This window comes from Callospermophilus lateralis, chromosome 15, assembly GCF_048772815.1.
Source record: "Callospermophilus lateralis isolate mCalLat2 chromosome 15, mCalLat2.hap1, whole genome shotgun sequence".
Classification (NCBI taxonomy): Eukaryota; Metazoa; Chordata; class Mammalia; order Rodentia; family Sciuridae; genus Callospermophilus; species Callospermophilus lateralis.
This window is the reverse complement of record NC_135319.1, coordinates 59,903,613-59,931,235: the sequence shown is the minus strand read 5'-3', so window position 1 is coordinate 59,931,235 and position 27,623 is coordinate 59,903,613. Positions and strand designations below refer to the sequence as shown.

The window sequence follows — 27,623 nt, the reverse complement described above, 5'->3', positions numbered from 1 at the left end:
ACATGGATGACATTATCTGTCCTGGCTCTGGTCAGCGTGTGCTAGACTTAGCACTGTTGGGTTGCCGTTAGCTATTAAAGATTTTGCATCAGCAGCTTCCTGATGTTGTCATTAACTGATTTCTTGTGTCTCTTTATGGCCACCATTTGTGGTCTGATCTCTCCAAGAAGCCTAGTAAGTTAAAAAATTCATAGAAATTAAATTCCTTATTATCAAGGTTTAGTTCTCCCTTTAACCTATATAGCTCACACCTGGAGTGTTGGGCTCACACTGAACAGTAATCTGTTAGGCAGCCCCAAGCTGCAGTTGGTGCTTCTTATCCCAGAAGTGTCGTGAATGTGTCAGCCAAGTTATAGATGTCTCTACTAAGCCCTATGGCCTCCTTTCAGCAGTGTCACATCGGATTTCCAAGAGAGTAAGGTCCTTCTGACAATGTGTCCTTCTGAAGTGTGGGTCTCAGAATGGAAAACCAGAGTCAAGGTTTCTTTGCCAGAGGTCAGCTGATTATCCCTTCCTTTGGTCCAAACATGTGCCTCTGGTGATAAAACCTGACATTGCCATAGTGCTCTTGGCATTGACCCTGGATCTCTGGGCAGCTGGAGAGAGAAGGCACAATCACTCAAGCCCTAGTGTCCAGTAGTTCACCCGAAATGTGATGATGAGAGCCCCTCCCTTGAAGTCAGGAGAAGGAGATGGTATGAATCTTTCAGTAACCTCTATCCTACTTCTCACCCACTCTTCTTTCCGGTCATCACCTGGAAGCAGAATTCTCTTACTCAAGGTCTGTGTGCTGTATTTATCTTAAGAACAGAGGTGCCCCTTCTTTGTTTCTTCCCCCCTGTAGCGTGGCTGTTCTGTACATTTTCTCTTCTGCCTTTCCCATCCACAGGCTCCAGCTCATTTTTTTCTTATAATCTGATCCTTAGGTCAGGTTTGTCCTTTCATTGGCCTCCTGGTGAGTGATTCTTGGAGTTAAAGCCTTGCTGGTGTGTGCTACTGTTTGACTACCTCTCCTTTACGCCCTGGCTTACAGCATGTATTTGGGCTGTGAGTCTGAAGAGGTGCAAGCCTTACTTTTCTTCCTGTCAAATTACAGCCTTCATTTGGCTTCTTTTTCCAACTTGTCTTTTCCAAATCCATTATTTGAAATGGTTGCTTCTACTTGGCTTCCACCTACCCATAAGCATGCCTTACTTGCACTGGGATGGTTTATTTGGTTCTTCTCTTCAAAGGGCAGACTACATCAAGGGCTGGTCTTTGATTGTCCTTAATATGGCCTTTAGCATATAATTCAAACCACTCCTGACATTGGCCAGTACCTCCCTCTTATTTCATGTCCAAGGACAGGAAATTCTGCACCTTGAATAGTGTATGGTCTCTTGATGTACCCTCTCTGCCACTGAGAGTTGTTCAGTCATTGTTTTATAAACTCTGGGAGGTCAGTTTGTTGACTGATAACAAAATGACTGCAAACATTTCTCTAGCTTGTTAGAAATAAAAAACTTAAGTGTGAAATCAGTTTTATTTAGGTATGACTTTCTTTTTGTCTGTATCATTTTAAACATATTATTCTCCTTGTCTATCTTCTGTAGCCACTTGTCCAAGCTCTCATCAGTCCCACTTATCCTTAGTGGTCATCAGCTCATCAGTAAATTATACATGCTCTTCAGTATCCCTGGGCATGACCACCTCCTTCAGGCATGTGGGATAGTAATTCAGGTATCTCTGAAGGTAGTTATCATTCCTGTGCCTGCAAGTCCCTCTGAAGGAAAGGGTCAGTTTGGCCATGCAATTGGCTTTGCATGGGCCTGGAGCCTTTGGAGTTTTATATAGTTCAGTAATGAGATTCCCACCAGACTGATGTTTCCAAAAGTGTCATGGCTTGATATTCCAGGTGATTTAGGTGATAAAAAGAGAAAACAGTTTTTATTTTGTTGTATTTATTTATTAGAAAAAGTGGAATTAATTTGGATAGTCATTTAATATATCCGGTAATGGTCCAAGTGGCATTGGAATATGGCAAAAACTATGTATGGACGTTTAGGACATCTCTACTAAGAATTATGGCCTTCCTTCAACAGTGTCACGTAGGATCTCCAAGTAAGTCAGGTCCTTCTGAAACTTGAAGAAACTGTCCTAGGCCATAAATTATTTCAGGGAAGAACTTGTGTCATCTTCTGTGTTTCATTTCAGTTTTAATATAGGGCCTGGCAAGGAATAAGCAATCCATAAATACCAGTCATGTGAGTAAATCCACATGAGCCAAAATAATCACCCTCTTTTAGTGTGGGACAGCCTAAAGAGTATGCTTCATGTAGTTGTTCTCTTTAATTTATGTAAATTTGCAGAGTCAGCTTGGCTGTTGCCTTCTGAGAGGTTGCTGTAGCAGCCTTGCACATCTGGGTTGGGATCATTTTGAGTCATGGTGTGTGTCTCATCTTTGGGTGATCAACACCTAGCATCACTTAGCCCTCAGGAAGTGTCCAGGAAAGGCCTCGGAGAGTGCAGCAGCACTCCAAAACCCATATCCTTTATTCTGGGGCTTTTAAGAGTCATTTGACTGGCATTTAGTGTGCCCCTTTTAGTAAGCTTAATGAAAATGATTGGAAATCACAAACTTATACAGGGGGTTTGAAAGGTGTTATTGGACATGACAGCAGATAGCAAAATTCTGAGGGAATGAAAGCAAAAGTGAAAATCACCCATGGCACTATATTACCTGGTACACTTCAAAGAACATCCATAATGTCTCCTGCTTAGACTGGGGCAGGATGGATAATATATTTTAGTAAGCTTTTCACCAAAAAATTCAAAATTCAAGATGTTTAAGCACCAGAAGGGGAAAATGGCCTCTGGGAAAAGTAATTTATGAGGAATCCATTACTCACTCAGGAAGCTGATCAATAAGGCATCACTGTGTCTCTGGCCTAGAGACAGTCATGATGGGTATTATGACACACTTTGTTGACTAGATCCCTCAAAACTCTTGGCCAGCTGGGGGGGGGGGGTATGTGCAGGCCTATTATCCCAGTGGCTCAGGAGGCTGAGGCAGGAGAATTGCAAGTTCAAAGCCAGCCTCAGCAACTTAGTAAGACTCTATCTCAAAATAAATAAATAAATAAAAAGGGCTGGGGAGATGGCTCAGTGGTTTAGTGCCTCTGGGTTCAATCCCTGGTGCAAAAAAGAAATCCTCATCCAGTAACAACACAGAAAGCTTCAAGCTGTCTATTCAGCTGGAACCCTGAATAGATAATGCCCTGCCTGCCAGTCTTCAACCGCTGATACAAACACTGCAACATCACATGTGTATAAATGTTACACCTGTTTTACAGTTATACAGATAAAGCCAACAGAAGCACAGAGAGGTCAAGAATTTGCCTAATCCCACATAGCTAGTGCACCAAGGAGCTGATTCCAAAGTCCACCGTCTTGGCTACTATGCTTATTAGTGGAGTTCCAAGTGGTGGCAAATCATTAAGCCACTTCTAAACTCTCAACAGGGAGAAATGTGAAAAACATTGCTAACCCATTTTCCCCTCTCTCCTCTCTGGGTCCAGGTGGAAGTGAAGCCATATGTGCTGGATGATCAGATGTGTGATGAGTGCCAGGGCACACGCTGTGGTGGGAAGTTTGCCCCGTTCTTCTGTGCCAACGTCACCTGTCTGCAGTATTACTGCGAATACTGCTGGGCGAGTATACATTCCCGTGCCGGGCGGGAGTTCCACAAACCGCTGGTGAAGGAGGGAGGCGACCGCCCTCGTCACGTCCCCTTCCGCTGGAGCTGAGCCCACGGCCGACCCAGCCACAAGTACTGGAGTAGATAACAAGGAGGGAAAAGAGAGGGCACTGCCTCAGGGCTTACAGCGTTCTGGAAATCTGTGCATTCGTTCTCGATTTTTAAAGAAGAAATGGGTCTTTTTATTACTATTATTATTATTTACAGTCATATTACTGAACTCAGTGTCCAGTATAATGCAAAACTGCAGAGTGTATAACGGTACTGATTTGCACTTTGATTCACACCTTTGTCTGCTTGGTACCTTAATTTCTTACACCTGATTTGTCACTCGTGACTGTGCGTAGACTGCCATTCTCATCAGCAGCCATCAGGTTGACATCTGTGATTCTTTTGTTTGTTGTTATTTTGGTTGTTTTGAAACTGGAGCATGCACTTATTTTCAGAAACTTAGAGAGTTGCCCCTAGGACAAGACTTACCAAAGGTAATACTCGTGAGTAGGTGGCAGATGTAGCAAAACCTTCACAATTCAGCAATCATTAGTTGGGGTCATTTAGAATAAGGATAACCCTAATGAAAATAAGCCTTTAGTTGCTCTGTATTTTGACTTGTAAGGATACCTCATAAGCTGGATCTTTATTTTCCCTTCATGTTTGATTTTTGTTTTGCTGAGGATTTTGGTTAGATCTTTTAGTGTTATGTAAATTTATGCTGCAATAGCTTTTGCTGCTATTAAAATGGTATTATTAATACCATAATACTCTATTCAGGCTAAGGTATCAATTAAAACAAAAACAAAAACCCAACAACACACTCTTATGATTTAGGGATAGAGAGTCAGCTGCCGAAAGAAGATCAGAATAGACTTCAGAAAGCGTCAATGGAAGGTCACTACTTCTGACTGCATGTTTACTTAATCAGGTTGCTGCATGCAATAAATTTTATATCCAATGTCTAGTATAAAAACCTTCCCACAATGCACAAATTAAGAATCTATATAAGCTATAAAATACTCATTTTTTAAAACAAGATTTTTTTCATTCAAAGAATTGGTAATCGATCGGAGGAAGGCATGCCTCAATAAATGGAATGCTTCTGAATAGGAGGAGCCCATAACAGAATGACCTATATTACAACCAATATAAAACCTAGGTGTAGGATATTCTTAAAGCAAATTTGTGGATGGTAGATGAAGTACTTTGCGGTGCTCTGTTATATATTGTGCAATTTATTTTATATAGTAAAGTGATTATGTCTAACTGTGATCAAACTTAACTGTTTAAAGCCTCTGTGTCAGACATTAACGAACTTGACAGTTCATAACTGGTATATTATTAAGTAACACATGAGCTCTTAGTTACAATCTCCTAGTGCTTGCACCATTTTACATAGCTTCAGACCTTGTCCAGAAAACCAAAGAGCTCATCTTAGCTTACAAACACTAAGAATATATACAGTATCTAGAGATAAGTTGTCAGATTGACAGACTAGGCACATCTTTAAGAGAGTTGTGTGATGGTGATGCTAAAGAAATGTCTGTATAAAATAAGATGGCCTGGGCAGAGTTGGTTGTCTGGGTGAGAAATTAACTACTTAATTCCCTGGGTTTATCCTGTAAAGCTTGAATAGAATTAAGACCTGCTAGTACTACCGTGGACATTTTTTTAGCATTCACTCTTGGGCTGCAGATAGTAATATATAAACACATACAATGATCGCGAGACTATGTAAATCTTTTTTTAAATCTTCTTCCTGTTTTGGAATTCTGGGGACAATCTGACTGGATGTGACACTGCAGAATAGACTTAAGTCGCTGTTTTATGTGCTGTGATGTCCTTGTATTGTCTTGAATTAGTATTGCTTGTTTTTTTTTTTTTTTCTCCAGTGTTTAGTTGCAATTACTGGCTCTCAAGCTATAGTTTGTTTTCAAAAAGGAAAAACAAAATAGTTTTTTACTGGATTAAAAATGCTTATTAGAATCCTCCCCAATTGAGGTGACCTCTGGGCTTTTTGGTAATAATTGCTTTTTTCCAGCCCAGGTGTGGTTTTGTTTGTTCGTTTGTTTTTTTCTATGTTTGTGGTTTGGTTTGGTTTTTCATCTGTACAAGAAATTTTGTTATGCACTACTACTTTTTGTATTCTAGACAGTTTTCAAAAGTTGGCTGAAGATTTTTTTGTTTGTTTGTTTTTAAGGAAAAAGGCATGCTTTCTGACTGACATGATCTTTTTGCAATACCTCAATTTTGAAATATAGGAAAGAAAATGATATTTTCTAAGTAAGTTTATTCAGAAAAATATATATTAATTTAATTCTGCAAGAAAATGATTTAACAGATGGGTAACTTTATTTTTTTCATGCTTATTTGTGTTTTTTGAAAATGAAGAAGTTAGAGCTTTATAACTATAATATTAAAGATCATATCTAACCTACAGAAATCTACCTAATTATGTGAAAGAAGCAAAACTTTTTGAAGAAGCACCCCTCTTTCATGTACTAAAATAACACTGAGATTAAAAAAACACAAAGCTGGAGGATTGTACAGCATAAAGCTAAAGTGAAGGAAAAAAACATGTTGTTATACAGACTAGGTTACAAAAATAAACTCCATTTGGTGCTGAAAGTTGTGAATAGATGGTGGAAACTACTTTCCCTTAATTTGTATATTTATAATCAAGCGTTGATTGTGCACGACTGACCAGGATTGTGAAAGAGTTCTTCTGTTTGTATTTTTTTAAAGAGAACTTTTTTAGTTTATTAAATTATAACATGTTCCCTTTTGTTTTGTAAATAAATGTGCCCCCAAGTTCTTAATGTTATATTAAAAGAGAGGGTCCTTCAAAAAAATTATTTTTTAAAACACAGAGGTGTTCTGACCTGCAACTTGACTGGGAAGCCCCTGGGTAACACAGGTCCTGTTGTGGCCTTTCCTTGATGTGACACTTGAACTAGTCGATTTTTTGAAGGCTATAACCTAACCTCGACTATTTGTTGTTATGTGCAATACTGTTTGTACTGTTTGTATAAAAAATAGAAAAAAAAAAAGAAAAGAAAAAAGGCATAAATCTTTATTGCAGATTTATTTTCATTGCAAACTTTAGACATTGTGATTCACTGAAATCATTTTTCTACTGTCAAATATGTACCTTTTCTTCATGCTGGTATTTTTTCAATAGTAATGTAGCCTTTGTACTGAGACAAATTTTCATTGTTATTTTTAGAAAGATTTTTTGCTAAGAAAAAAATTAAACATATTTACATATTTTTCATTTTATTTCGTATTTTCTTTAAGGAGTGCTTTCTCAATCATTAATAGAGTTGTTTCTGGGAGGGACTTTCATATCTGGTCAATGTCATAATATTATTTTGTATTTTTACTTGGAATAAATTAATTTTATGATGCTAATTCTTTAAAAGTTTATTTTTTTCATTTTCAGTTATTTTTGAAGCTAAAACCTTTGTAATATTGTTACTAAAGTGTCTAGTTTTTTGAAATGCAAAGCTTTATGTATTAACTTGCTGATGTGGTTTACAATAGTGTGACAACGATGAAAATGGTTGGTTATGTAAAGTGATTGGAAAATGTAATGGATAATTGGGTAATAAAATGACAGAATGAGCAGAACATGTGAAATTTTGACAAGCCTTTTCCTTTATTAAAGTGATTTAGTGTAAGACTAGGGATGTCACAGTACAGGTCTCTAGGGATGTCACAGTGGATTTATACAACACCAGGTGCAGCCAAATCTGTGGCCCTGAAATGAAGTCACCCCTTAATGAAATCCCACTGGGTGTAAAACCTAGCTAAGTCAACAGAATGTTTCATTGCTTTCTCCCTCTAACTCTTCACTGTGTCCTGAGTGTGTGTATGTGTGTGTGTGTGTGTGTGTGTGAGTGAGTGAGATTCTGCCACCAGTTGCTGTCCGTGTGTGAGACAGTTCCTTTCTGTCCGGAATCCTTTACATACATCTACAGTGGTGACGTCTATGAGTCAGGGGGGGTTGTTAAGGGAATGCCACCTTCTGTGTAGCACAGGCCTGGCCTGTGATGTCTCTTCCCTCCACACAGGGTGGCTGGAAGCACACTCAGTCGTCACCACTGTACGTGGACGTTGTGCGTGTCAGTCCGCATCTTCCTTCACACCCCTGCCTGCTCCTGTTATGGTGCCCCTTTGCCCTTTATTGCGGCCACACACCGGGTCACCCCGTGCATGATCTGTCTGCCCTCCTGCTGCTGCTTTTCCAACACCCACCTCACCGGGAAGCTGTGCTGTTAAGACAGCACGTCGTTGCAATGGCACCTAAAGTTAAAGCAAAACTAAAAGCAAAACAAAAAAATACAACTGCAAAACTGGTGTTGCGTAAACGGAACATCCAATGACTTGCTCTAGATGGATGGTGTGTTTCTACTAGTCTTTGGTGGCCTCTTCCAGCTCCGTGGCCACGGAGCGGAGGTTAATCAATAACTCGGAGAAACGTGTGTCCAGAGTCGGCTCTTGGGTACGCTCTGTGTATTCAGTTTTGTAAATAATATATAGATTAGATCAAGTTGTGATGTAAAATTTTAACTCAAATTGGGTACTACTGGTTGGAATTTTACATTAACTACAAATAAATGATTAGGAACAGAAGAAAAGAAATTGGAAAACTTCTTGTTTAGTGGTATAAAGATTATGCTTAGATTTCTGCCTATATCTTGTGTTTTATAGCTTGTTAGTGAGGCATGGGCTAATGCAGAATGTACTGCATTTATGCAATTAGCAAATATCTGCTAGTTTTCATTTTATCTATTATATTAGCAACAAAATGGTATTTAACTGGGTAAAGCTCCTACCTAAATATTTGAGTATTGTGACATCTCTACTTGCAAGGTTTGAATGAAAGATTAGTCACAGATTAGTGAAAAAAGTATCTTTTGTTACAACTGGAATATTTGTATGGATTGTTGCTTTTTCACTAATTTGTATGGTATGACAGCTAATATTTCTTTTTTTCTTTTTTCTTTTATTATAACCAAACTTCTCTATCTCAGCTGCAATAGTGTTCCATCTTACCACAGAGTATTTTATAATTAATGCTGTTGACTTTACTCTATACCCCAAAATGGGTCAAGAATGGATCTGTGATTCAGGGATGTTTAAATTTGTATGATGAAGTTAATTGCAACAAGTAGAAAACTTGGGTGCTAAAAACAGGACAACTTCTCTTTTCTTTCCTGGATATAGTTCTGTTGGGGTATAAAGTATTAGGTATTTGTATTTTTGCTGTCAAAATAATGGACATAACTTTTAGAGTGTTCACAGCTAAGATCTCTGTATTTGTTTTTCAACTAACTAATTTTAAATGTATTGTATCTTTTATTACCTGTTCTCTTAGATTGTTTTTTGCTAGTAACCCTTACTCAGCTTCTGCCTTTGGGGCTTGGACTAATATTGCTTGTATGGAACTACAGTACTGTGACTAAACATGGAGCTCAATGCAGCTATTGCTTACAACTGCTTAAACTTTGTAGTTTGGACTTCTTTTTTTTCTGTAATAACAACTTATTAAATCTAGTTGTATGAAGTACTGACACTTGTCATCCTTTGCGAAGGAATAAGATTGTTGTATTTGGTTTGTATCTGGGAACATTCCAATTCTTTTGATTAGCCTTTAAAAAAAAAATCCGTTTACAGCACATTCAGTACAGCAAATGTTATGCAAATAACACTCATTTTAAAAAATACACAATATTTGAAACAGACTCTTGTGAACATGTATTCCAGGTTTTTAGAGGTGCAGTTGGGGTTTTTGTTTTGTTTCTCTCCTTTTCTTTCTCCTCTCTCATGCTGGGGATTGAGCCCATGGCCGCCTTGTTAAATTCGCAACTACCCATGAGCTACAGTCCTATCCCGGTTTTAAATTTCCAGCACTTTGCCACATGAAATCAATTTTTGAAATTACAATCAGAAATTTTAATGAAAAGGTAAGTATTGACACTTTTTGTTTTTGCAATTACACCAGGCTCTCCGATTTTTATTTATTTTCAGAAAATTAATCTTTTAAAAAAATCCCTGCTCGCTTTCGAACGTGCTGGGGCGCTCTCTCCTAGGTACTGAGCCTTTAAGAAAATGGATAACAGGTGGCTGCGGAGACGAATCCCTTCTGAACCAGCTGCTGCCACGTCCCATACCACGGTTGGGTTAGGGAGGGGACTGGGCACAGGTATTTGTAAATTCCCAGACTGTGACAACCGCTCCGTGGGCGCCAGGGCTCGCCCCGCACCCTCCCTGGCCCGCGGGCCTCTGGGGGCCGTGCACCCTGCCGAGCACCTGCCGCGCCGCGGACGCCCCGCCCTGTCCCCGCCCCCAGTCGCGCCGCCCGGGTTATAGCCGGAGGGGGCGTCCGCGCGGGGTGGCCCGGGTGGGTCTCGGGCTCCTTCTCACCCCTCCCCGGCCCAATCCTCCGCACTGCACCCCTTCCTGCAGCGGGTACCCGGTGCGCGCCCCACGCTCTGCTCCCTCCCCACCTCCCAGGAGGCCCGGGCGTGTGGTGGCGGCCGCTGGCTCCTCGCCGCAGCCCTGCAGGTAAGCTCACCCCTCTGGGTCACCTGGCCTGAAGGGCAACTTGGAGACCCCACGCCAGCTAGAGTCGCTCCTCCGCGCCTCTTCGGAGGTTGCTTAATTCAGCACAGGCTTCCACCTGCAGAGAGCAGCGCCCCGAGGGTTCATGGGGAACCCAGGGTTCTTACAGCCACTGTAATTCTGTATCCCTCTGCCCACCCTCCCCGCAAAACGGAGTGACTTGTTATCTTCCATCCCCTGTTGAGTCTGATTTTAAAAATATATATATATCAAAGCTACAAATGGAATCCCATTTTTCAGAGTGGGTCTGAAGGACCCATTCCTGGCGGGAAGAGTGGGTCACTGAAGGTGACTTTGGGAGGGGCAGCTTATTTCTAGGGGTGAAAATTAGTCTGTATAGTCTTCATGTTCCTTGTGTGTGAGGTCTGAATCATTCCTAAACACCCGGTGACGGAGCAGGAGATGGGGAGATGCGTAGCACAGGCCTGACTGTTGAGAAGACTGGAGGTTGTGTCTGAGGCACCTGCTTCACAGAAAAGGAATCATCAGTAAACACCCATGAACACTCAGCTTTAAAACGGGGACTTAGTGCCCAATTCTGAATTTGGGCACTATCTGTATTTAGATAGCTTTCCAGTGAAATAATATTAACATAAGCACTCCGTGTCTTAACTAGCACAATTCAACAAAACAGGTTATTGATGGAGTAATGGCTCAAATTGATGTGTCCTATTGAAGTTCAAACAATTGTCTTTTCCTCCACCAACTAAGGTTATGTGTTTGGAGGTTTGTGAATTAACTAAAAGATTAATAGAAGATATGATGTTAACTTTTCCATTATGACTACAGAATTGTGAAAAAATGTGGATTTCTTGATAATTAGAGATAGGGGTTTATGAATCTAACCAAATCAGGAAGAAGAGGGAGAAGGCTCACACCTGTAATCCCAGTGGCTCCAGAGGCTGAGGCAGGAGAATCATGAATTCAAAACAAGTCTCAGCAAAAAAGCAAGGTGCTAAGTAAAATCTTGTCTCAAAAAAAAAAAAAAAAAAAAAAAAAAAAAAAACCCATAAAAGATCAGGGGCTGGGGATGTGGCTCAGTGGTTGAGTGTCCCTGAGTTCAAGCCCTGGTACCATAAACAAACAAAAGGTTTCTTCAGAAAAAAATGGCTCTTAGGAGGATAAACAGGAGGCAGCAAAGTTTATAATTTTGTGTATTCAGGTGACTGAGATCTCCATTTTCTTTTCTGGTCAGTAAAACTCCCCAGAGAGGGATGTATGTGGCAGGCTCACTCCTGGGAGTTTTTGCCTCTGAAGAAACAAAACTCTGAAAAAGCTGCTTTTTGCATCTGTAGAAAATGTCTTCAGTCTAAAACAATCCTATCCAGTCTGGGGGTCTGAGTGGATACTCACAGATAACTGGCTGGAGTATCCCTGTTCATGGAACAGATAACCGAAAGCAGTCCTTATTCTTTCCAGTTACACAGTGGTATCAGAGGAAGGCAACTCTGAATTTGGGCACTGTCTGGCCAGTCCAAGTCATGTTCCTTTTTGCTGTTTTACTGGTCAAACCTTTGGTTAGAGTGGCTTGGGTTAAACTGTTTAAGGGAACATTTTGACTTGTCACCTTCATTACATACCTAAACCAAATGCCTTTCTGTAAATGGAATAAAAAGTCCTTTGGCAAGTCTCAGTCCCTAGGAGGAGCAAGGAGCTGTCTTATATGCCTGTTCTCTTTCCAAAAGACGGGACCCTCTCACTTTTGTTACCCATCATTAAAACCAAAACACAATTCCAACACACATCCACTATATAATGACGAAAACTTAAAAGACTAAAAATACCATGTATAAGGCTTCCCTTAGAAGATCTAGATAAGTACCGATAAGAATGTAAAGTGCACAGCCATTTTGGAAAACTTCTACAAAAGTTGGCCATGTATACATACTGAGATCCAGCTTGTTTTATAGGTATATGACCTACAGAAATACAAAATATGTTCAAGAGACATATACAAGAATAATTACAGAACTACCTTTCAAATAGCCTCAAACTGGAAGCTATCCAAATGACCTGCAATATTAGAGTGGATAAATTATATCTGCAAATGGAATGCTATAAACAGCAAGAATGAAGATCAATGAGTATATGCAACATTACAGAAAGACCTCACAAATTAATGTTGATCAAAACAAGCCAGAGAGGGCTGGGATGTAGCTCAGGAGCACAGCATGTGCTTAGCATAGGTGAGGCCCTTGGTTGATCCCCAGCACTGCACCCACCAAGAGCCACAAGAGAGTTCATATGATGCCATGTATACAAATGGATGGGGGTGGGGGGTAAACACAAGGTGGCTGATACTGCTGACTCTTGATTTGGGTTTTGGATATACAGTTGTGTTTATTTTGGGAAAATATATTGATGCACACTGATCTAATTTTCTATAAGTTTCAATAGAGTATTCAAAACAAAGAGCAGGAGCTGGTACTTGGGTTAAATGGAATTTTTTTCCCCAGGCAGTCTCTGTCAAATTCACTGTTCACACTCATAAGTAACCAAAGTTCCTTTCTGGCTGTCATTGCTACCAGTTACCCATCCAAACTGGTGGGCTTCCCCAACAGCCAAACCTCAACATTCCTGCTCCTCATCTTCCCCTCCCTCCCATCTCTCTTTTACTCTTCCTTAAGCCTAAACATTCAGAAGGAGTTTTGGGGGAAAAAAATAGTCATTTTGGGGGGAAGGAATGAAGTACAAAAACAAATCCATCCATTAATCTCTGAAGTTGATTGGCAGAGCCAGGATCCCCAAGCACAGGTAGCTCATCACTCACAGAAGGAGAGCCTATGTTGATTTGCCTGACAAGTTTTGTTTAACATCTGATACCTACTGGCCTCACATTCACAATATAGTCTGTTTTTTTTTTTTTAACATTAAACTATTTGTTTTAATTCTGGAATAACTATAAATTCACATTTATTATCAGAATTTAGATCCCACATATTCTTTACACAGTTTCCTCCTAGAATCTTGCAAAACTATATAATAGTATCACAACTAAAATGCTAACATTGATAAACTCAAGGCCCAGAATATTTCCATCTCCAGGAAAATCACTCACGTTGCCCGGTTATAGTCACACCCACTTCCCTCTGCTCCTGCCACCCTCAGCCCCTGACACCCACTAATTTGTTCTCCACTTCTATAACATTATTTCAAGAATATTATATAAATGGGAATGTATAAATTATATAACTTCTGGGGACTGCTCCTTCAGTCTCTGCAGATTCATCTGGGCTGTTTTATCAATAGTTCATTCCATTTTAATTGCCAAGTAGTATTCTATGGTCTGGACACACCAGTCTACTTAACTTGTTGAAAGTTATATATTTGGAGAGTTTCTAGTTTTGTGCTTTAACAAATGAAGCTACTGTAAATAATTCATGTACAGGTTGTCTTCATTTTTTGTGGGATAAATGCCCATAAATGCAACTGAAGGGTCATATGGTGATTTCTTGTTTAGTTTTGTTGTTGTTATTTTGGGTACTGAGGATTGAACCCAGGGTCTCATGAATGCTAGGCAAGTGTTCTACCTCTGAGCTACATCCCCAGCCTCCATGTTTTGTTTTTAAACTACAAACCACTTTTATAGAGCAGGTGTACCACTTACATATCCACCAAAATGTATGAGTGATCCAACTTCTCAAAATCTTCTTGAGCCTTTAGTATTGCCACTACTTTTCATTTTAGCCAGTATTGTCCTGTTGTGCTTATAATTTGATCTCCCTAATGGCTAATGTTGAACCTTTCTTCATGTGCACATTTGCCATTTGTATATCCTCGTCAATGAAATATCTTTTTTTTTTTTCTAATTTGACTTTTTAACATGGCTATTTTTAAACCACTTTATAGAGCAATTTCAAATTATTCAGATAGTACAGAATTGATCAGAGAGTAGAGTGCCCATATAGCCTATCAACACCCTCCCTCACTTTCCCTTACATTTGTTGTAATTGAGCAATTCTGTCATTGACTCATTCTAAAGCCCATGGTTTATGTGTGTATATGTGGTACTGGGGATCAAACTAGGGGTGCTTTACCATCAAGCTACAACCCCAGCCACTTTTATTTTATTTTGAGTCAGGGTTACACTAAGTGGCTGTGCTGACTTCAAACTTGTGATTCTCCAGCCTCAGCCTCAGCCTCCTGAGTCGCTGGTATTATAAACATGTGCACCACAGTGTGTGGCTCCTTTTTATGTTTTGACAAATACATGATGTTGGGTAACCCCCATTTTAGTATCAGACAAATTTAACTGCCCTAAAAACTGCATGTGTTCCAGCTTGTGGTTCCCTCCCTGTTCCCTGAACACTGGCAACCACTGATTCTTTACTGTCTGTAGTCCTGTTTTCCCAAATGTCATCTATTTGGAATCAGATAGTAGGTAGGTTTTTCGGCCTTTTACCCAGCAATCTGCATTTAGGGGTTCTCATGTCTTTTCCTTGCTTCATAGCTCATCTCTTTTTATCACTGAATAATATTCCATTATTGGTATGGATTTTTTTTCAATTTGTCTGAAGTATATCCTGGTTGCTTCCTATTTTGAGCATTCATGAATAAAGCTGCTGTAAATATACATGTGCAGGTTTGTGTGTGGAAATTGTTTTCATTTGGATGAAGATCTATGAGCACAACTGTTGAATTCTGTAGTAGAATTATATATTGCTTATATATGGGCTGGGCACGGAACCCAGGACCTTCACTGAGCCACATCCTCAGCCCAGCTTTGTAAGAAACTGCCCAACTCTCTTCCAAAATGGCTGAATATTATAATTTCATTCCTAATGGCAATGAGTTCCTCTTGCTCTATATCCTTTTCAGCATTTGGGATTGTCAGTGTTTTGGATTTTCACCATTTCAAGAGGTGTTTAGTGGTTATCTTCTTGTTTCAACTTGCAATTCTTGTAACATATGATGTAGGACATCGTTTCGTATGCTTATTTGCCATCTGTGTATCTTCTTCGATGTCTGTTCAAATCTTTTGCCCATTTTTAACATCAGGTTTAGTTTTCTTATTGTTAAATTTGAGGGAGTAGTTCTGGGGATTGAACCCAAGAGTGCTCTACCACTCAGCTACATCCCCAGCTCTTTTTATTTTGAGACAGGGTCTCACTAAATTGCTGAGGCTGTCCTTCCATTTGTACTCTTCATGCCTCAGCCTCCTAAGTAGCTGGGAGTACAGGTGCGCCCCACCTATTGTCAAGTTTCTTGAAGATGATGCCTTTGGTGTTTTATCTAAAAAGCCTTTACTAAACTCTAAGTCATCTATATTTTCTTCTAGTTTATTTTCTGGAAGTGTTACAGTTTATGTTTTACACTTAGGTCTGTGACCATTTTTTTAAGTATTTTTTGTTTGTTTGTTTTAGGTGAACACAATATCTTTATTTATTTTATGTGGTGTTGAGGATCGAACCCAGTGCCTCGTGCATGCCAGGCCAGTGCACTACCACTTGAGCTACATCCCCAGCCCCATGTGACAACTTTTTTTAATATATATATTTTTTAGTTGTAGCTGGACACAATACCTTTATTTTATTTTTATGTGGTGCTGAGGATCGAACCGTGCTAGGTGAGTGCTCTACTGCTGAGCCACATCCCTGGCCCCATGTGACCAATTTTGAGTTAGGTTTTGTGAAAGGTACAAGGTATGTGACTAGATTTTTTTTTCTTTTTTTTGCATGCAGATGTCTAGCTCTGCACCATTTGTTGAAAAGACTGTCTTTTCTGTACTGAATTGCCTTTGCTACAGGAACACTCAACCTGTAAGCCACATCCCTCGTCTTTTATTTTTTATTTTGAGACAGTCTCACTAAGTTGCTCAGGCTGACCTTGAACTTGTGATCCTCTCAAGCTGTTGGGATTATAGGTGTACACTACTACATTTATTAATTTTCTAATTTAAACCAGGCTTGCATACCTGGTCATGGTGTATAATTCTTGTTATACATTTTTTAATTTAATTTGCTATTGAGGACTTTTTGTACCTACATTTATTAGCTATATATTTTGTCTGTAGTTTTCCTTTCTTGTAGGGTACCCCTGGGTTCGATCTCTTGTAAAACACACACAAACACACACACAGTGGAATTCATCAGTGAAATCCTCTGGGTCTGGTGCTTTCTGTTTGGAGTTATTTTCGATGGTTTCTTCAAGTAGACATGAACCTATTCAGAGGATCTATTTCTTCTTGTGTTTCAGTGTATGGTGATGCCTTTCAAGGATTTGATCTGTTTCATCTATTAAATTTGTGGGCATAGAATTGTTAATATTCTTTTTTGCAGTACTAGGGATTGAACCCAGGGGTGCTCTGCCACCAAGTAATATCCTGGGGAGTCTCCCTATGTTGCTGAGGCTGGCCTTGAACTTGGGATCTATTATAGTTTAGATGTGGTGACCCCCACAAAGTTCATATGTGAGAATACAAAGTTTGGAGGAGAAACGATTGGGTTATAGCCTTAGCCTAATCAGTGAGTTAATTTTGGATGGGATTAACTAAAGTGGTAGGGTGTGGCTGGAGGAGGTGGGCATTGGGGTGTGGCTTTGGTGTATATATTTGTATGTGGAGAGTGGAGTCCCTCTCCGCTTCTTTATCACCATACTCTGCCACCCTCTCCCGCCATGATGTTCTGTCTTCACCTTGAGCCCCAAGGAATGGAGCTGGCCTTCTATGGACTAAGACCTCTGAAACTGTGAGCCCTCGAATAAACTTTACCTCTTCTACAGTTGTTCTAGACAGATCCTTTAGTCACAGCAGCAAAAAAGCTAAGATAGGGGCCCTCCTGCCTTGGTCTCCCAACTCATTGGAATTACAGGTGTGTTGTCCCTGAACCCAGTTTTATTGTGAACATTTTTTAATGAATGAAATAATATAGTATTTGTTATCTTCTATGACTTCTCTCACTTAGCAAAACGTTTTTAAGATTCATCCACATTATAGCATGTCAGTACTTCAGTTCTTTTTTATCCTTCATTCTGTGTTCTGTTTGAATATTTGTCAGCTGATGGACACACTGTTCTGTATTCCAAACAGCAATATGAAAGTTCCAGTTACCCTGCAGCTTCATCAGGTGTTAATGTCATCAGGTTAAAACTTGAGCTTGCTGAGCACAGAGGCACATACCCTTCTGGGAAATAGGGAGGCTGAGGTAGGAGGATCACAAGTTCAAGGTCAGCCTCAAACTTAATGAGATCCTGTCTCGAAATATCTTCTTCCAGGGGCTGGGGATGTGGCTCAAGTGGTAGTGCGCTAGCCTGGCATGTGTGCGGCCCTGGTTCGATCCTCAGCACCACATACAAACAAAGATGCTGTGTCCACCGAAAACTAATATATATATATATATATATTTTTTTTTAATAAATATCTTCTTCCATATCTTCATTTCCTTCTGCATTTCCCATTACTGGATTATTGTGTATTGGATTTTCTTTTTCTATCTTCCATGATTTCTGCCTGCCTGCTCTTCCATATTTTCTACCAGTTCATCACTGTATCACACTGTAGGTAACTTTTTAAAAAAAATCAGTATTCCAGTTCACAAACTCTCCTTACCTGTGTTAATTTACATACCTATTTCTTATATACAGGTTCCTTTTCAAATCTACCAATCTTTTGTAATGTTTCTCTAATCATTTTATGGTCTTTCAAATTATTCTATTTGCATCTCCTAACTCTTCCTCCAGTAGATGATGTGTATACAAGTTTAAATTTACCTGAGTATCTTTTCCTGCTGTGGAAATTCTATAGGACCCTATCTGAAATTGTCCCTACAGGGAAGTTTTATCTTTGCTACTTGCCTGGTGGGGAAGTACACATTTGTAATCATTGACTTGGGAGGCTCAGGCAGTATCAAAGCTGGCCTCAGCTACTTAGCAAGATCCTGTCTCAAAATTATAAAATAAGAGCCAGGCACGGTGGCACATGCCTGTAATCCCAGTGGTTCTGGAGGATCACAAGTTCAAAGTCTGCCTCAGCAATGGTGAGGTGCTAAGCAACTCAATGAGACCCTGACTCTAAATAAAATACAAAATAGGGCTGGGGGTGTGGCTCAGTGGTTGAGTACCTGAGTTCCTCTCCTCCCAAAAAGAAAGAAAAATGAAAGAGACTGGGATGTAACTCAGTGACAGAGGGGCCCTGGGTTCAATCCCCAGTACTAAATAATTTTTTTTTCTAATGCCAGAATTGCCTTTATTTTTTTGAGCTGTGGTTCCTGTAGTATACATTTAGTATAAATCCAGACATTAAACTTAACTGTTTTGTAGGCCTGGGATTCTAATTTTTCACAGATGACTCTGTTTCAGGATAGTTGTTCTAGTACCATTTGAATACAAGATCTCTTTGTGGCTTTTATGGAGAGTAAATCTCATCTCTGTGAGGACTGAGATCCTATTTCCCTTGTATTCAACAGAATTTGGTTTGAATGTAAATTATCCGAGATTTACAGAAACCCTTTCTGGAAACAGGAGGTAATTTTTATCTTGTTAGAGATAACAGCAAACATTTTCTATTAATAGACATAACTAAAGTTTTTATTTTGATTTACATTGAGTTCTGTGTTATTTTTTTAAAAAATCATTTTAAACACATTTATTTAATACGTGGTGCTGAGGATTGAACCCAGAACTTTGTGCATGTGAGGACAGCACTCTGCCAGGTGTGTATATATACACAGCCCAAGTTCTGTGTTATTTGATAACATGATTCACTTAAGATTCCACTAACCTGCATATATTCTGGGAAACTGAGGAGGTCCATAGAAGGTAGAAGACTGTATTCAGATTAAATATTTGGAACAGACGTATGACGGAATGCTTGTTACTTTTCTATAACTTCTGTGTTCTGTAGTTCTACTTCTGTCTTTTAAATGGTTATATTCTCAAATAGCTTCCCTGGAAAATTCCCTGGATTATTTATTTTTGGATAAGCTTATTTAAGCCATCCAGAAGGATTAAGGCTACAGCAGTTCAGCCCCAACATCAAAGAGTTTCATCTTTGTTACCATTATGAAAAGCTCTATTGAAAGACTAAGATTTCTTTGAGAAATGTTTGTATAAAAAGTGTATGTACTGTATGAATGTGTAAATATACATGAGAAACAAATTTTACCCCAAATCCAAATTTTTAAGATTTTCCTACAGGAAACATTAGTGATAAGAACCTCTGAATTTATAATTATTTTAATTGTTTGATGTTTTCTATAACATACCAAAAAAAATAAAAAGTGGAAACAGTATAATGAATATTTATGAACCCATTACCTAACTTAAAAATAGCACCAACATTCCAACATTGCTTTATTTCCCACATCCACACAATTTAAAAGTCATAACTATCTCATCATAGCCACAAAAGTGACAGCAAATATCATTCATTACTCAATTCAAATTTCCTGGAATCTCTGTTGTTATCCCAGCCCTGCCCTAACCCCTACCGCTAGGGACCAAACCCAGGGCTTCCTCCTTGCTTGCCAAGTGCTCTGTCACTGAGCTACCTCCAGCTCTAGCCTCCATTATTCTTAAGATGTACTACTATGACTGGGACATTTAAAAATATTTAGTTCTTACAAAGTAGTTTTAGTTTTAAAAATAAAATGTGTAATGCAGTATTTCACAACTCAAAAAGATTTTTAAAATATACTAGGCCTGGCACAGTGGTGCACACTTATGATCCCAGCCACTTGGGAGGCAGGAAGATTAGCAGTTTGAGGCTAGCCTTAGCAACTTAGTGAGACCCTGTCTCAAAATAAAATAAAAAGGGTCTGGGAATGTAGATCAGTGGTAGAGCACCCCTGGGTTCAATACCCAGTACCAAAAGTAGGGGAGAAAAAAAAAGGTTATGCTATTTCCCACTCAAGAGATAGTGACTATTGTCATTTTCTTGTCTATCCTTCTACAAACATTTTACTAATTACATATACATATTTTCAGATTTAAAAAAAACCTTTAAAATTCTAAACTACCTAAATAAATATCTGACTTCTAGTTCTATCTGACCTTTTAAATCAGGGGAAACTAATTCTGTGTGAATTCTTATGTCCCTTATACTATCTCTTTAATGATATTGCTCCTTGCATATTCTTAGATCATAGCAATTGATATTTTCTATGTTAAATAGCTGGTTTACGGAAATAGCCAATAAGTCATTAACAAAGTTTTAACTCACGTACACAGGATATTTGAAATAAAGTCACAAGTTTCTTTTTGGTCTTCTAATTTTGAATATGAATCCCCAAATAATGAAGATAGTGTCGAGCTTTTAAAAAAATCTGTGGATCTTGACTGCCTAGTGTGGTGGTGCACGCCTGTAATCCCAGAAGCTTAGGAGGCTAACACAGGAGGATCACGATTTCAAGGCCAGCCTCAGCAATGGTGAGGTGCTGAGCAACTCAGTGAGACCCTGTCTCTAAATAAAATATTAAATAGGGCTGGGGGTGTGGCTCAGTGGTTGAGTGCCCCTGAATTCAATCCCCAGTATCCCCCCCGCCACAAATAAAATAAATCTGTGGATCTGAATTAATTATTTTTATGATCATTCCTACAAATAACACACAATTGCATATATTTTACAATTTCAATCTTATATTTATTCTCTTGTGGAATGCTAGGTTTAATGTTACAGTATGTTTGCCAAAGCTACTGAAATGTGACAGATGTCCATGTCTAAGTGCTGCAGAACAGTATAACTTTTAATAATTTTAAACAAAACACTTGTTACTGTACAGCTGAGGTCTGATGGTTTTTAAACTGATGCCTAAATGTATGGCCAGCCACAAACCTTGGGGATGTTTATTACCTATATATGTGTGTGTGTGTGTGTGTGTGTGTGTGTGTGTATAAATACACACACACAAATATATCCCATACATGTGTATACACAGAGGCATGTATTAATTTATGTGTGGAATTTATATACATACATGCATATCTATATACATATACCCACCCTCACCATTGAGCTCACTCTTATACACAATCAGCTTCATGCCCAATTATTGCTGCCCAGTATAACTACATGATTTTAGTGCCAAAACCATGCACCTTTTGGGTGCAGAATAGATACATTTATGCATATAGATATGAGTATGTTTGTGTATATAAAGAAAGTATCTCTCCCTTTGCTGCTTCTGTCATGCATTATTATAATGAACAGTCTTTTCACCATAGGTTTTGGAATTTTAAACAGTGTAAAATCTACTTTCGGAAAACTGTATATGTTCATAGTTACAAAATATATATTATATATATATATATATATATATAATATATATGATTGAAACCTATTGAGTACATATGTTCTTTGAATCTGGCTATACCCTAGCCATTAGATAAATTAAAAAAACAAAACACACCCTCTTAATAGGATGTTATGGTAGCCTTAAAATATACCAGTACCTGCATTTAGAATAGTTATATTTTAAAAGTTGACAAAATGATGTTAAAGACTTGAAAAACACTATGCATCTGCATTAAATATATAAAGGTTTTCACCAATTCACCAAGGGCCTGGTTTAATTCATTGTCTAACATTTTCATGTTCCAAGATTGACTAACATTATAGTCTTTATTTTTATATTCTTATAATTATGGCTCATTGAGGCTTTTGTACAAAAAAGCCCTATTCTTTAATCAGTTATAAAAACAAGTTCTATGTAAAAGGAAAAATGTACATGAACACGAAAGTACTCATGGATATCATCCTGTACAAAGTGACTGTTTAGAAAGAGGAGGCTTGTGCCCTATAAGAACACCTCCCAGTAGCACATGTAAACCTGGTTTGGTTCCTCTGCTCTGCAGCTATTCAGCATGTAAAATTTAAACGGTTTCACATTAACATTTAAATTTAATACAGTGCAAATATTTTGAGAATAACTTGTTCCCCCCAGTGAAACAAGAGCCAGCATTATGCTGGATATTCTTCAGATTTATTTACACATTGAGTTAAAATAAGTTCACCATAAACTTAGAAATTTTGCTGAATATCAGCAGAAATGTAACTGAACTAGCAGCAATTGCATTTACAATATTTGATAGTTATTTAAGAGAATGCATAAAATTTTCAAGGCTGTATTCTGAATCATATTGCTCTTGATCCCAAAGATCACTCAGGTTTTCAAGAATTGATTTCATACTTGCTTTTCCAGAAGTTGAGGTATCAGCCTTTTCTGCTTTGCCATCCTTAAGAAAAATTGGCAGAAACATAAAATGAAACATTATTCAGACATGACTTCAAAAGGTAGCCCATTCAATTTTCCCACAGGTCTAGTAATTTTATCATTTTTTAGTCTGTACTTAGGAAGAAATTTTGAAACGGCATTATCAAGAATTGTATAGTAATTTTGTTTATTTTGTCATCCTCCCCGATCCCAGCCCCTTATCTGTATTAGTCAGATCCATAGTTAAACACCAGTTTTTTCCTTGCCCTTTATCTTTAGATAGGAATCCACATATATTCCTGAAACAAGGATATTCTCTAATATAACAAAATTAGATGAAGGAGTTTTAACAGTGCTAGACTAAATGTTCTAATATATAGTCCATTTGTAAATTCTTCCAATTGTCTCCAAAGTAGCCTTTATGGCAATAGCTCATTTCCCTGGAATATCCGAGGCTAGTTCCACTTTGTGAATAATTTTTTTAAACAGAGTAAGAACTATTTGAAGATAGATATACATGTATCTTGAGGTTAAATATCCCTCATTCTTTCAACTTTACTCCTAGGATATGACTCAAGAGCTTTCCTCCATTCTGACCATCAGGAACTAATTTGTTACCACTAAAACGTAGCACCCAGAATGACATGTGGTTTAACATACAGAATATTCTCAGGCTTGGATGCTATAATTCTGCTATTATAGTTTAATTTCATCTTTATAAAAGGTCACTTCTAACCACAAATTATATTGAGTATGCAGCTGATTTTCTGAACCTGTGAAGGTTTTTTTGTTTTTGTTTATTGATACTGGGAATTGTACTCAGGGACAATTGACCACCGAGCCACATCTCCAGCCCTATTTTGTATTTAGAACAAGGTCTCACCCAGTTGCTTAGCGCCTTGCTGTTGCTGAGGCTGGCTTTTTTAGATCCTCCTATCTCAGCCTCCCGAGCCACTGGGATTAAGGTGTGCACCACTATGCCCGGCTCTGAAGGTTTTTAAATTCAATACTATCAGTTTTGTATCCTGAGACTAGTATTTCCAGCTGGTGCACCTTTTTTGATTGTGGACTATTATCTGATGTATTGATTCTATCATCTACTATAAAAATAATGACTACTATTTATTGAGAATCTACTTTAGGTATCCTAACTGCATATATATATATATCTTTATCCTCACAACCAGGAAGCCTGTGAATACATTAAACACAAAATAAATTGTGTAAGTTTCCTACCTTATCAAGAGTAAAGAGATCAAGAAGTTGATCAGTTCCCATACTCTGCAAACTAGAATTCTCTTGGCTAATAACGGTATTAGCTATGTTCATCTTGAATTTCTGCAAACCCATTATTTTCTCTTCCAATGTTCCTCTGGTTATTAATCGGTAAACATTAACCACACGTTTCTGAATGAGAAAAACAATTAAGCAACTGTAGCACACATTGATAAATTCTAAGGTTTACCAAGTCAGGGGACTAATCTTAAGCACTTCTGTCTTTTTCTTCCCATTATTTTTTTATTGGGGCATTATAGTTGTCCATAATGATGGGGTTTATTGCTATACATTCATATATGCACATGTACTAAGTACTTTCTTTTATGCTAATTAGAACTGGATTTTTTTGTCTGGCTGCATGAGTTCAATGTATGTAAAAACCATAAAATATTAGGGAAGGACAGTGACCCAGGTTTTCTTAGCCCCAAGCACCTCATTTAATACATAAGGAAATGATACTACAGACAAGTTTAGCGACTATCAAAGACTACAACTTGTTAACATCAGAGTAAGAGCCTGAACCTGGTGGGGAGGTGGCAGGGGTGGTAGTGGTGGGGTATTTTCCCAAGGGGACCAGGTAACACATGTTTATGTGAAAGCTAACTTTTACCTGCCCAATGCGATGGGCCCGGTCCATAGCTTGTAGATCTCGCATGGGATTCCAGTCATGTTCCACAAATACCACTGTGTCAGCGCCCGTCAAGTTAAGCCCCAGGCCACCAACATGAGTCGTAAGTAAGAGAACATCTATGGATGGATCATTGTTAAACCTAAAAGTACAGATATCAAAAAATAAAATTAGTACCTTTCTTACTAGGGCTCTTATCACAGAAACGGTTTAATAAAAATTAAAGAGCACAGATGAAAACAATGCTTTAAAAACACAGGGATATTTCTAGGACCTAAGATGAAAATATCCTCTTTTTAAAATTGTTTAGTTATAGATGGATACAATATTTTTGGGTGATGCTGAGGCTCGAACCCAATGCCTCATATTTGTAAGGCAAGCAAGCACTCTGCTACTGAGCCACAACTCCAGCCCTGAAAATATCCTCTTTTAATATATATAACATCTTTAGTCCATTCTATACTGTCAGAAATTTCATAAACAGATATAATAAGGCCAACTAAACTATATTTTATAAAAGATAAAGACTAAGTTGTAAAAGTACAACACTAAATATAATTAAAATAAAACCTGGAACAGAAATGTGGGGAATAGATTATATCATTCAGGGAGGGTAGAAGATAAGACTTTGGGAGGTTGTTACTATTTTACTAGTTCTAGAAGATATTGATAAAGGACATCTAGTAGTTTCCAGGAATCTAATATCACTAAATTTAAAAGTAACAATTACCAAGCCACCATTACATTCTTATTATGAGCAAGCAATGAGCTTTCAAATTTATTAACATTATTAATACGATACAGATCTATAAGGGTATTGCCATTATTCCTATTTTAGAGGGACTGGAAACACTGTTTAAATAGTTAGTATAATCAGGAGTCAAACCTGGGTCTGTCTGCCTCCAAAACTCCCTCGTGGGTCTCTAACTGTATTGTGCCTAACAATCTTTTAGACTTGTTAAAAATGCCCAAAGTCAGCAGGCTTGGGACAGAACCTAGGAATTTGCACTTTAAAAAAGGCAATCACTGAGATGTTTGAAGCAGACCACGCCAATTCTGCTTCCTGGATAGGCCAACTTTCAAGAGGAATCAGAACAGATAATTTAGCTAAGTCACTTTTTTGCTTCCTCCCACCTAAATTCCCAAAAATGTAAAGGAGAAAGTAGTTTTCTTAAATTTCTTGCATGCTTTTCAGAGTGCTTTATTAATATACTTTTTCATTTATTGAACTGCTGTATTTCTATATTTTTGTATTTAAAAAGGATTTATTTGGGTTCGATTATATAATTGGAAAAACATTCCCAGACATTTAGCCAATGAAAATACCTCACAAGGCAAACTTCCAAATATGTAATAATGCATTTACTATACGTGATTTATAATAACAGAGTTTTGGGAGCCACTTACCGGGAAACAATGGAATGCCTCTGACCAGGAGGTATGCTGCCATCTAATCTCAAATAAGTGACAGAGGGCAGGTGAGGTTTCAGCAGATCATGTTCTACTATATCAAGCATACTTTTAAGCTGACAGAAGATCAGTATCCTGTGCTGGGCCACAACAGACTCTGTGCCACTCTCTGAAGTACTGCCATTTCCCAAACCACAGTCCAAGAGCAACTTGGAAAAAGAAATTATTAGGTATTCAATTAAAGTAGATAACAATTCTCACTGTCACAAGTATTTTTCTCTATGGCAAGCAAAGGGTAAATCTGGAAAGAGATTAGTTCTCTGGGCTATAACCTGTCACCCTTTAGCCTTGGGAATTACTTTTTAAGTGCTCAGACTTCAGAGTTCTTTGGTCACCTCTTCAGGAGGTCACATCTAACAGGGCCTTCTCCTTAGTTCTTTGAGGCTCATTGGAGCCTCAATAAGTGTTTACTGAAAGTAATGACAAAGCAGATGACCCAGGCAAAATGATTCATAAAAGATCATGAAAGAAAAAAGTGTGAAGACTGCACAATGGAGCAACTACACTGGAGAGAACCAAAAGCATCTAGCTAGATCACCTGGTTTCCCCTTTAACAGCAGGAGACATACTGCCACAGATCTTTTTATCTCCTATACCCTAAGTCATTCAGTCATTCACTGTTACTTGCAGTGCATACAAGATAGTTATAAGGCAATGTTCACTATAATATTTTTCTTTCTTTTTTTTTTTTTAATGTTTCAGTTTTGGATTTTTTATTTATTATTTATTTTTGAGAGAGAGAGAATTTTTTAATATTTATTTTTTAGTTTTCGGCAGACATGACATCTTTGTTTTTGTATGTGGTGCTGAGGATCGAACCCGGGCTGCACGCATGCCAGGCGAGCGCGCTACCGCTTGAGCCACATCCCCAACCCACTATAATATTTTTCATAATAGCCAAAAGGCAGAAATAATTGAAGTGTCAATTCTGTAAATATTTCAATTAAATTGACACAGGTGCATTAAAATAAGTTGGAAATCATAATTTAGAGCTTTATAACCTTTATATATATATATATATATATATATAAAAATATTTTCAAATGTTCTAATCATATACCAATTACTTTTCTCAAGAGATAAGAATTCTAAAAACATTTCAAAGTGACTATAAGTGATATATTTGTTGCTCCCCTCGCCCTCCCCCCAAGTTCTGGGGATCAACCCAGGGCCTCATGCATGCTAGTTAAGCACTCTACCACTGAGTTACATCCCTGGCCCTCAATTTAAAATTCTGATAGGTTTCCCACATCTGGGATGATGGGACAAAAATGGTTTGAAGATTGCATGGTGCTAGAAAAAGGGAAAACGATGGGCAGAGTTTTTGGGTGATGGAAAGTTTTTGGAAATAGTGTTATACAATCATCACCACCACCTATGAATGTAATTAATGCCAGAGAACTGCATTCTATTTTTTAAAAGGGCTATATCAAAAAATTAACAAGCCAAATGTATATCTATGCATTATTTATGTATTTTGGAAAAGCAAATTTACCTAGTGTTAAACATCAGGAACATATCTTACCATTAAAAGACATACATACCTGTTTCAAAGCTGAGAGTTTAGGCGCATGTTGAATATCATGAAGAGAAGAATTCTGGATTGCCAGTTTTTCAGTAGTGCTCTTGAACTCTGGATGTTGGGGTGTTAAAACTAATGCTGGATGGTTGCACAATTTACGTAAGTATTGTAATGCCTTTAGGAGGGAAAAAGTATACATGTTCTATTTCACATACCACAAAA

At 38.2% G+C, this 27,623-nt stretch overlaps 2 protein-coding genes across 6 annotated transcripts in view; one reads left to right on the top strand and one right to left on the bottom strand.

The window, feature by feature from the left end:
* Positions 1-7,353, top strand: part of Cpeb3 (cytoplasmic polyadenylation element binding protein 3) — a 191,306-nt gene extending 183,953 nt beyond the window's left edge. For all 4 annotated transcript variants that reach the window (XM_076835065.1, XM_076835066.1, XM_076835062.1 and 1 more), the window contains one exon: positions 3,558-7,353. In XM_076835065.1, coding sequence (XP_076691180.1) covers positions 3,558-3,785 — 228 coding nt within the window. In that variant the 3' untranslated portion in view covers positions 3,786-7,353. The remainder of the gene's footprint in view (positions 1-3,557) is intronic.
* Positions 7,354-21,847: 14,494 nt separating this feature from the next.
* The window catches only part of Btaf1 (B-TFIID TATA-box binding protein associated factor 1), a 91,581-nt gene continuing 85,805 nt past the window's right edge, over positions 21,848-27,623 (bottom strand). For both annotated transcript variants that reach the window (XM_076834631.1, XM_076834632.1), the window contains 5 exons: positions 27,424-27,576; positions 25,817-26,028; positions 24,392-24,551; positions 23,740-23,910; positions 21,848-22,525 (listed from right to left, as the gene is read on the bottom strand). In XM_076834631.1, coding sequence (XP_076690746.1) covers positions 22,382-22,525; positions 23,740-23,910; positions 24,392-24,551; positions 25,817-26,028; positions 27,424-27,576 — 840 coding nt within the window. In that variant the 3' untranslated portion in view covers positions 21,848-22,381. The remainder of the gene's footprint in view (positions 22,526-23,739; positions 23,911-24,391; positions 24,552-25,816; positions 26,029-27,423; positions 27,577-27,623) is intronic.